At 45.8% G+C, this 11,634-nt stretch overlaps 1 protein-coding gene across 2 annotated transcripts in view; it reads right to left on the bottom strand.

Annotated features, from left to right (window-relative positions):
- Positions 1-637: 637 nt before the first annotated feature.
- LOC115091286 (protein SSUH2 homolog) overlaps positions 638-11,634 on the bottom strand; it is a 47,477-nt gene continuing 36,480 nt past the window's right edge. For both annotated transcript variants that reach the window (XM_029601450.1, XM_029601449.1), the window contains exons 9-13: positions 6,353-6,435; positions 5,438-5,530; positions 4,590-4,695; positions 3,211-3,318; positions 638-2,602 (exon numbers count right to left, since the gene is read on the bottom strand). In XM_029601450.1, coding sequence (XP_029457310.1) covers positions 2,462-2,602; positions 3,211-3,318; positions 4,590-4,695; positions 5,438-5,530; positions 6,353-6,435 — 531 coding nt within the window. In that variant the 3' untranslated portion in view covers positions 638-2,461. The remainder of the gene's footprint in view (positions 2,603-3,210; positions 3,319-4,589; positions 4,696-5,437; positions 5,531-6,352; positions 6,436-11,634) is intronic.

Genomic DNA, 11,634 nt, shown 5'->3' with positions numbered 1-11,634 from the left:
AAAGTGGCAGGACTAGAGACGGGGAGGAGAGGAGATTGGGGAGATTGTGGGAAATTAGGAATCTGTGATGGGAGGGAGGTTCTACTGAAGAAGGGGAGGAGGGGCAGAAGAGGTTGGACATGGGTTCCAGGATCTGGAAGAGAGGTAGGAAGGGAGATTCCAGGATCTGGGAGATAGAATCTGAGATCAAGGGATCTGTCCTCCCCCTGTTGCTCTGTCTGCTCCCTGGCTCCCATCCTCCCATCCCTGTTCCCTGCATGCTGTCTGAGGCTGGATCTGGAAGCAGAAGGTTGTTCTCTACTGACAGATTCAGCACACCTGGAAGACAGCATATCTTCCGCCAGTCTGCTGCCCCCACATCTGTGCCGCACTAGGCATAGGCCTAGTGTGCCTGTTGACAAATCCAGAACTTCTTGCATAGCTATGCTAGAACACCTGAGACACGATACACTCTCCTCCCATCATCAGCACCTACCTGAGGACTATGAGAAAACTGAACTTTGTGAAGCTTGCAAAGATCCCAAGAGAGCTGGTAAACATACACAAAGAAAAACTCTTAAACCAATCTAAAGAGAGCCCAAAGAATGCACACATCAGGCTCTTGCATGCTCTAGAAAACGAGACACACAGGACCCAATACTGCCAGTGGTTATTTTATTGTAAATATAAAATATTTCCAGGTATATAAAAGCTCAGTGCATTTTTCAGAGGGTGCATACTTTGAAAGAAGTCTGGCACGATATCTATTTTTTGAAGTAGGAGATTTATATGGAAGATAAACACATATGAGGAAGTGCCTCTTGATTGAGGTCCTGAGAAAAATCAGATTCTGAGCTTCTGAAACCATTTCTAACAGCAGCACTTCCTCTAAATCAGCTTCAGGAGCTAGAAGCTTCTCCCCACCACCCCCTCCTTGGCTAATCAGTAACTTTTCTGGCCATAATGATCCTTCCGCATCTAGTTAGAGCACACAGTAACAGAGTAACATACTAATTGACGGTAGATAAAGACGAATTGGCCCATCCATTCTGCCCGAGATTCTTCTTTTCTGGTTCTCTACCACTTTGGGTAGACCAGCATAGAGATTCCTGTACCATGGCTCCCAACCATAGCCCCCACCATCTCTCCCAAGCATGCGTAAACCCCCATTAGAGCGCCAGCCTTCACCACCTACACCAGTAGGCCATCTTCCTCTTTCCAGACCCCTGCCATGGCCCACCAACCAGCTCCTCAACAATTCACACAGCCACCAAAACCTGCAGCCTTCCCACACTCATTGAAGTTTGAGTTTTAACTATAACACTTCATGTGTATCTTCAGACCATTCCTTTAAAACCATGATTTATCAGAATTAAAGGAAGGAAAATGTATGTCCCTTTGCTGTTTACTCCAGAGCTTTCTTATTAAAACAAATTTGTTCTGTACCAGGAGCAATTTTCAGCATTAGTTTTGTAGAAGTTATGTTCTTGCTCTCCTAGCACAAAGCTGTATAATTCCCATCTTCCAGCCTTTCCACAGTAGCAATGCTCATGGAGATGCTCTCCAAGACCCCAGGGAAGCTTGCATGGCTGTTGTCCGTGCTCGATCTGGTTTCAGAATGAGTGGACTCCAGCCTCTAGTGCTGTCAATCCAACACCTCTCAGTACAAGATTTACTAAAAAAAATATTTAACGCACATACAAAAATACATTCCTTGTGCCTATATTCGTATTTCTATATGGTGTACACAGTGCTCCACAAGATAAGTCACATAACTGCCAAGAAATTTACAGTGCAAGCACTGAAAGGTCATTTGACTTGCTCAAGGTTACATGACATTGGGAGCAGGGCAGGGGATGGCATGGTAGCACAGTACTGAATGCTTACAGCTAAAGATGGAGATCGTTAGGTTAGAACACAATTAACTAAGGTGCTGTGGCCTTCCGGCAGTGCCGAGTGCTGCCACTACAGAAATTGAGGTTCGATTCTTGAGTGCCCAAATTATACACCCCAGAGAGCGTGCCCAGCTCCCGAGGGTATGGGAGTTGAAATCACTGCACAATAGCGACACCTACAGGTGAGATTCAGGGTGAAAATGTACCAGGCTCCTTAGGGCATACCCAGAGGACAGAAGTTGTAAAAAAAATGGGCAAGGAGATCGGAGTGAGGGCAGAGCAGGGGAAAAACCTGAGAAAACTCCCAAATGGCTAAGAATGATGTTGTAGCCAAAATAGGGACTGGATCCAATCAAGCTGAGATGCCCAAAGGAGAAGGATGAAGCCACCGTGTCAATAAAGGAAATAAAAGCATTAATTTAAAACTGCACAACTTTTTGAGTATGGAATGGTTTAGATATATATTGTCGGTAATCTGCGATGGCACGCTACCACCTGACAATGTCACAGAGAGCCACAGGAAATGCTGGGATTGGTGCCCCAGGTTTGCTGACCAGTTACATGGCTCGTCGTGAGAAGGTCCCAGGTCACATCACTGAGCAGCAGCACTTGGCCGGGTAATCCTCCGTGTACACGCTATTCTCTTCTCCGTACACAAAGTAGGTGTACTGTCTCCCGGACCACTCGTAATCCACTTTAGTTAGTGGAATCTGCTCAACAGTTTGTCTCTGATAAAACAGAAATGAAAATGCAAAACACAAATGAATTTAAATATACTACCACTAATGCAAGGGGGTTTGTCTGTCACCACTTCAATCAATCCCAGCTTCAGCTCTCTGAGACATCAAATAAGTATGTTCACTACCCAAGTTATATGCTTAGGTTTCAAGCCATATCCACCCTTCCATTCTGAGATGTGAGGCCTGTGCTTGGCTCAGAAACTCCTCTATAGTTAGATAATAAACAGCAGCAGAGAAAACCAACCAGCCCATCCAGTGTGCCCAGTTATCCTGTCCACACTGGACAAGATACGTCCCAGCTGCCACCAGAGTGTGACCACCGACAATGTTTTTCCTTCACTGGGAGATGTTTTTTTTATCTTCCTCCTCTGTACTCTACCATCTCAGGGAGAAGAAAAATGTAAGACCGCGGCTTAACTCCCCTCCAGCACCCACCTTTCCCAGGCCTAACCGCAAGGCTCAGTAATAATCTGCAGTGCGGCCATTGTCCTGTCTCGTTCTCACCACTGAGCAGAGTGCCTGCGTATTCTACATTATACTTTAGACAAAGACCTGTGACGACTGAACAGCAGAAATCCACCAAAGGATTAGCCTACCTGCCTCAGGATACGAGCCGTGGAAGCAAACTGGGTGCAATGCTGCTGCAAGGCGTTCTGAGAGGCCTGATTAATGGCTGGATCTGGGAATGTCACCAGGGGGTGCACCTGAGGAGACCAAGAGTGGCAAACCTTCAACTCTGAAACGTGACTCTCAGAAGAAATATGGCTCTCCTTTTCTTTAGAGTTGTTTCCTTGTGTTCGGCTTCTTGGGTTTGCAGGGCTTTTCTTCCCCTTGTTGTCATATATTTTGTAATGGATACTAAATAGATCTTGATGGCATGACAAGATGATATTTGGTAGCCCAATTATACCCACTTGAAGAAGAAGATACATAACACTGTTTGCAGCTGGGAGTTCAGCTGTGGAAAAGGAGTGGCCTAATGGTCAGAGGAATAGCCTGGGAACCACTTGCCCCATTGACAATCCTTGTGACCTTAGACAAGTCACTTTATCTCCTGTTACCTGAGGTATCTACTTTGATTGTAAGCTCTTTGGGGAAGGGACTTATTGCACTTGAATTGTAATAATGCTGTAAACCACTTTGAGCGTTATTTGGAAAAGCAGCCTAAAATCCAACAATTATTATAGAGCTGGGTTTGAACCAATTAGAAATAAAATGCTGCCTGTACCATGCTCTCTCTCCAGCCCCTGTGTCACATCATTCTCCATCCCCATGCCACAACTCTCTGGTCTCTATGTCTATATCATGCTTCTCTCTGGTCCCCTACGCCTCTCCGGCCACTGTCCCGCACGGAGCCTCTCTCTGCAACCCACGCCCTCAATCTCTGGCCCTCACCTGCATCATGCTGTCCTATGGTCCCCTATGCTTTTCTCTCTGGATCCTCTCCTACACCATGTTGCCCTATAACCCTCACGCCTCTCTCTGGCTCCTGTGCCTACACTATTCCACCCTATGGCTCCCACACCTCTCTTCCCCTCCCCCCCTCCCCGGCCCCTCTGCCTGCATCATGCAGCTCTCTGGCCTTCACTATGAATTATTTTTTATGGAGCAGTTTTCACACTTCCCAGCTTGGTGCAGGATCTGCAGGTTCAGTGCATCCCTGGATCTTGTACTAATTTTTGAGGGGAAAGTAAAATTGCCCATAGGTACAAAGAATGTGCAGACTTGCCACCCGCTTTCCTGTCAGATAAAATTTCAGTGCAAAATAAATGTGCACAGATGTGACAATACAATCCACATCGGTGACTTTCTCACTCACCTTCTCTAAATGCAGCTAAAAGCACAATCCTCATTAAACAGCTCAAACCTTTAGTGGCTTGGGGTGTGAGGGGAACTCTCAGTGGTAAATTACTATTTACCCATGTAAAGGATTATGAAAATTTCCCTCAAAACTGAGTGAGCAGACTGCCGTTACCAGGTATTGTTCATCTGTAAAGAGCGTCTTCCCCTTCACTTTCTTAAAAAGGTCCATGGGGAACCCTGACCTCTGGTCAGCCACAAATACAAACTCATTATTCTTCCTGAAAGAGAAGGGAAGGGCAATCACAGTGTGCCACGTTGACCACTAAATACAGATTCCCACTAAATACATTGACCACTAAATACAGAATCTGGGGGTCCAGGGTGACCTACCCACAGGTGACTCATTAAAAGCAGGGAAAGCAAAGAGCGTGCCATTGATGCCGCATGGCTGGTGAGAGGAGTCTCCAGGGAAAAATACAGAGATATGAAGTCAGCCAAGCTGCCAGGAGCCGCCGAGGGTCAAGCAAAGGGAAGAAGGCAGCCCAAGAATACCTTCCCATCACCAATGTCCATCTGCCTTTTTTATATATTTGTTCTCAGCATTTCTAAACCTCAGAAACAGAAAGTCGCAGCAGCAGCAGTACTCAGGAATTGAGGGGAGCAATAATCAACAACTGACAGAGCAGGAAACGCAACCCCATGCAAGCTCCAGTGGAAGCAGAAAACCCACGGGGCAAGACCAGGCTACAAAACTTGCATTCAAACTAGAAAGCTACTGTGCCAGCCACTTAACCAAAGAGGTGGTGGAAAGGAATCGTTTCTTTGCCTGACCCAAGTTGGAGGACATTGCTGGTGGAAGTAACTTCAATAATCTTAACATTCACTGGCATCTCATCTCTGCCCAATTACTTTCTTGGGGTGTCTTTGTCTCCGAGTACAATGCTTAAGAAGGAGCCCCTGCCAACAAGCTCTCTCTAGAGTCACCCCAGGAGCACTAACCCACCTGCGCTTCCAGCTTACCATTTGATCGTCAGCTGGATGTAGCAGAGTAACTGTCCTTTCGCTCCACACTGATCACAGTTCCTGCGGCCGCTACCATGGCAGGAGCTGCAGCTGCAGACAGAGATTTCAAATTTAGAAACGGAGTAATAAGAACAAGGTCAAAACACATAAGCCACAAAATAGAACCTATGAAAACCTCTGTATATCCCTTCCCCCTGGCCTTGTGGAATACTTGTACTCTTCAATCTACCATGGTAATCTCCCAGCGTGCGCACATTCAAATTGCAGCGAAGACATGTATTTATTTATTTAAAATATTTTATATTCTGCTTTCTTTCAATAAATATGTATTATATGCATTACACCAATTCACATAAACATCGTGATAAACAAACAAGCCATTAATAACCATCAATATCAACAATTAATTCTATTTATAGTATCCACTGCACAATAGCGACACCTACAGGTGAGATTCAAGGTGAAAATGTACCAGGCTTCATAGGGCATACCTGGAGGACAGCAGTTGTAAGAAATGGGCAAGGAGATCGGGGTGAGAGCAGAGCAGGGAAAAACCTGAGAAAACGCCCAAATGGCTAAGAATGATTTTATAGCCAAAATAGGGACTGGATCCAACCAAGCTGGATTCTCGGCCTCATGTAAAGATTATCCAAAGATAAGGCTCTACCTGAGCCCTGGAGACCAGGTCGGTTCCTCTGCAGTTTCAAATGCAATATCCAACAATAACAGACACAAACATACTTTTTGTCACATAGCGAACTCTCACAGCTGGCTACACAATCGATATCTGATGGCGCATAATTGGTAGAGGAAATCTTTTGCAGTATGAGAAGCCCCTTTATGTGTTGCCTAAAGCCTGTGACTAAGGCCACAGATGTCAGTTACCAAAGAAAAGCTTTTCCACCTACTTACCATACATTTCCGATGCCATTACATACTGTGCACCTTGTGTCTGAGGTCCGCATACCACGTCCATTGCAAACCCAGCACCGCTCCTGCAGGTCAAAAATGGGGCTGATTAGAATCAAAGAAACATGCACCGAAGAACATGCAATGCCTATAGACCCCCTCCCCCCCCCCCCTAGTGTGCCATTAGTGCAGCACACACTCAGGAATATACATCATGCACACACGTACACACTGCAGCACACTGACACCACAATCCATGCACCAGAGCATGCACACACTCACACACACACTACAGCATGTGCCATGCATACATGCACATTAGATTCAAAACAGCATCATATTTCCAAAAGCAACGTAGACTAGCTGCTCCAATGTAGTCTTATATTTTAACTTGCAGAGATAACCTCATATTAATTAATGGCGGGCTCTCTCTGTGCGGCCCGACTTGCCATTTACACAAAGGTGGTGCATAGGTCAATCACCCGATAGTTTATAATCATTGGTTACTCTGCAAGGGTTTTTTTTAAAGTTCTTAACAATGTTATATTCGTGGTGTCCAGGCAGTGCAATAAATAAACTAGTGTAGCAGGGCTGGTACAGCTCCCGGTATCAAACTGGTTAAAGCCCGACATGGCTCGTGTTTCTGTTGTGCTTCTTCAGGGGCAAACATTACCAGATCTAAATTTAAAGAGACACAGTTTACCTTCTTGAAGTCAAGAGCTGATCTTGTTTAGACCTCTAAACAGTTTTATACATACGATCACATACATGCACGACAGCATTTGATATGCACACATCCAGCACACCCCATGCACACCCTACAGCACGTTAATACCACAACATATGCAAACACACACCAGCACACTGACACTACGGCATGTGCCACACATGTGCATACACACTACAGCACATGCATCACAACATGCACATGCATGTGTGCACATGCATACAGACTAACATGTGCAACATAGTATATAGCATGCATGTGTGCATATACACAGTACAGCACGTTCACTGCAGCATGAACACATGTGCGCATACACACACTACAATATGTGATGCCATAGTATGCACCATGCACACATGTACACTATGAATTTGGTGCACTAAGTACTGAAGTCCTCCATTTATCCTGAAAATTAATTTATGAATACACTGCGGTTATTTTCCCAGGTGAGGATCTGTAATTATTTGATGCCACAAACATATCTTCAGGCTAGAAAATGGTATACAACTCTTGCAGGAGCTAACAACCTGAGAGCTGCAAGGGTAAATGATTTCTTTTTATAAGCAGGATCATGGTTGCTACCAGTGAGAGCCGGGCCATAAGATACATGGGAAGAATCTGTGCTGTCAGAATGCAGGGCGGTCACGGCTTGTGCGCGAGATGCAGCCCACGTACTGAATGCTCAGCTTCTCTGGGCGCAAGATGTGCGAGAAAGGGATGGGAGAAGAATGATTAGTAAGAATAAGCATGGGGTCAGGAGCACCTATGTCCTGCCAGACCCACCTTCTCAGGATCTTCAAGAATATTAGCAGCAAACCTGACAAATGACACACGATGGAGAAAGCTTATCTTGATATTGCTAAAGCTTTATTACATTTTTGATGGAGCATCCCACAAAATCCTGATTTTAAATGAATGAAAGATGATAAGGTTTAAGAATAACGTGTGTGAGGAGTAAGGAAGTGGCTGATGAGGAAGACACAGCAAGTCATCATTAATGGTATATTAAAGCAATAAGGCAACACGAGGTCCCACCTCGTGTGCTTGGTTTATGCTTTATTCGGAAGACAGAATAAACAGTAATACCGATATTTTAGTACGTCACAGCTAACTGCGTAACCGTAAATACATATCAGACAGCGCTTCCATGGTATAATATCAAGAGCTGGAGCCAACAGGCAGAAAAAAGGCAGATGAGGTGTCATGTGGACAAATGTCACAGTAAGATTTGGGGCACAAGGATAGACGGATGTAATATGCTTTGAAAGGGGAGATACTCTTAACACTAACCAGGGAAATGACCTGGGCAAAATAATAAGTTAGTGCATGTTGCTGGGAGCACCTTCCTTTTCCCTGTGCTATGCACATAGAATAATCTAGTAACATAGTTATGACAGCAGTAAAGGACCAAAATAGTCCATCCAGTTTGCCCAGCAAGCTTCTTAAAGGTAGCAACTGATGCTCCGTGCAGGTCACCCCCGTGTTTCTCTTAAGGGTAGTAACTGACGCTCCATGTAGTTATCCCTAAGCCTTAGGATAACCCATAAAAATTGCAGCTAGCAACACTTTTTGCTGGATGAGCTTTCTTGAAAATTTGGATAAGAACATAAGAACATAAGAAAATGCCATACTGGGTCAGACCAAGGGTCCATCAAGCCCAGCATCCTGTTTCCAACAGTGGCCAATCCAGGCCATAAGAACCTGGCAAGTACCCAAAAACTAAGTCTATTCCATGTAACCATTGCTAATGGCAGTGGCTATTCTCTAAGTGAACCTAATAGCAGGTAATGGACTTCTCCTCCAAGAACTTATCCAATCCTTTTTTAAACACAGCTATACTACCTGCACGAACCACATTCTCTGGCAACAAATTCCAGAGTTTAATTGTGCGTTGAGTAAAAAAGAACTTTCTCCGATTAGTTTTAAATGTGCCCCATGCTAACTTCATGGAGTGTCCCCTAGTCCTTCTACTATCTGAAAGAGTAAATAACCGATTCACATCTACCCGTTCTAGACCTCTCATGATTTTAAACACCTCTATCATATCCCCCCTCAGTCGTCTCTTCTCCAAGCTGAAAAGTCCTAATCTCTTTAGTCTTTCCTCATAGGGGAGTTGTTCCATTCCCCTTATCATTTTGGTAGCCCTTCTCTGTACCTTCTCCATCGCAATTATATCTTTTTTGAGATGCGGCGACCAGAATTGTACACAGTATTCAAGGTGCGGTCTCACCATGGAGCGATACAGAGGCATTATGACATTTTCCGTTTTATTCATCATTCCTTTTCTAATAATTCCCAACATTCTGTTTGCTTTTTTGACTGCCGCAGCACACTGAACCGACGATTTCAATGTGTTATCCACTATGACACCTAGATCTCTTTCTTGGGTTGTAGCACCTAATATGGAACCCAACATCGTGTAATTATAGCATGGGTTATTTTTCCCTATATGCATCACCTTGCACTTTTCCACATTAAATTTCATCTGCCATTTGGATGCCCAATTTTCCAGTCTCACAAGGTCTTCCTGCAATTTATCACAATCTGCTTGTGATTTAACTACTCTGCACAATTTTGTGTCATCTGCAAATTTGATTATCTCACTCGTCGTATTTCTTTCCAGATCATTTATAAATATATTGAACAGTAAGGGTCCCAATACAGATCCCTGAGGCACTCCACTGTCCACTCCCTTCCACTGAGAAAATTGCCCATTTAATCCTACTCTCTGTTTCCTGTCTTTTAGCCAGTTTGCAATCCACGAAAGGACATCGCCACCTATCCCATGACTTTTTACTTTTCCTAGAAGCCTCTCATGAGGAACTTTGTCAAACGCCTTCTGAAAATCCAAGTATACTATATCTACCGGTTCACCTTTATCCACATGTTTATTAACTCCTTCAAAAAAGTGAAGCAGATTTGTGAGGCAAGACTTGCCCTGGGTAAAGCCATGCTGACTTTGTTCCATTAAACCATGTCTTTCTATATGTTCTGTGATTTTGATGTTTAGAACACTTTCCACTATTTTTCCTGGCACTGAAGTCAGGCTAACCGGTCTGTAGTTTCCCGGATCGCCCCTGGAGCCCTTTTTAAATATTGGGGTTACATTTGCTATCCTCCAGTCTTCAGGTACAATGGATGATTTTAATGATAAGTTACAAATTTTTACTAATAGGTCTGAAATTTCATTTTTTAGTTCCTTCAGAACTCTGGGGTGTATACCATCCGGTCCAGGTGATTTACTACTCTTCAGTTTGTCAATCAGGCCTACCACATCTTCTAGGTTCACCGTGATTTGATTCAGTCCATCTGAATCATTACCCATGAAAACCTTCTCCATTACGGGTACCTCCCCAACATCCTCTTCAGTAAACACCGAAGCAAAGAAATCATTTAATCTTTCCGCGATGGCCTTATCTTCTCTAAGTGCCCCTTTAACCCCTCGATCATCTAAATGCTGCTTGATGTGCTTTGCTTATGGACTTGGCCGTAGAAGCAGTCCTGTGCTTTCTCCCTTAAGTCTGCATTTCAGTAACCCAGACCATAGAAGTCGGGGCCCTCTTGGTTGTCTGAATCCAGTTTTCCTTTTTCCCCTGCCATCGAAGCAGACCCTCTGAAAGCCATAACAATTCCCACTGGAACAGAAGTGTCCAAAGACAAGGATGCACAGGAGCGATTGAGACAGTGCCTTCTTCACGATATGAATACAAAAGGTGCTACAACATTCCCTCATGCCAATCTACGATACTCTAGCACAGGGGTCGGGAACCCATGGCTCGCGAGCCAGATATGGCTCTTTTGAGGGCTGCATCTGGCTCGCAGACAAGTGTCGCCATACTTCGCGGTTCCCCGCTGACCCAGCTGCTCCCCGGTCCTCCGCCGCCCGGGCTTAAAATGCTGTCAGCCCGGGCGGAACGCGGCAGGACAGCTGGAGTCAGCGGCACCGGCGTGCTCTCTTCTCCCCCCCCCCCCCCCGTGGCCCGGAAGAGGAAGTGGAGAGCATCGGGTGCCTGCGCGGGAAGAAGAGACCGTGGTCTCTTCTTCCGCGCAGGCACCCGATGCTCACCACTTCCTCTTCTGGGCCGCGGGGGGGAGGAGAAGAGAGCACGCCGACTGGAGTCATCCGGGTGCCTGCGCGGGAGTCATCGGGTGTCAGCCGGGTGCCAGCGCTGGAGTCATCGGGTGCCTGCGCGGGTCTTCCCGCGCAGGCACCCGATGCTCTCCACTTCCTCTTCCGGGCCGCGGGAAGAAGAGAGCACGCCGGTGCTCTCTTCTTCCCGCGGCCCGGAAGAGGAAGTGGAGAGCATCGGGTGCCTGCGCGGGAAGACCCGCGCAGGCACGCTAGTGTCCGACGGGAAGAAGACTGCAGCGCGGCTCGGAGGAAAATGAAAATCTTCAACCGCGGCCGATGGGACTCCGCCTTCGCCTCCGCGAGGGCTGAAAATGAAGGAGGTTAGCGTTGGGAGGTGGCTGCTGCTGCCGCGAGTTCCCGGGGGAGAGAGAGAGTGAATGAATGAGCGAGCAAGCATGTGTGTTTGAGATCCTGTGTGTGTGAGTG

The sequence above is a fragment of the Rhinatrema bivittatum genome, chromosome 4, assembly GCF_901001135.1.
Source record: "Rhinatrema bivittatum chromosome 4, aRhiBiv1.1, whole genome shotgun sequence".
NCBI classification, from domain to species: Eukaryota; Metazoa; Chordata; class Amphibia; order Gymnophiona; family Rhinatrematidae; genus Rhinatrema; species Rhinatrema bivittatum.
This window is presented reverse-complemented; position numbering and strand designations above follow the sequence as displayed.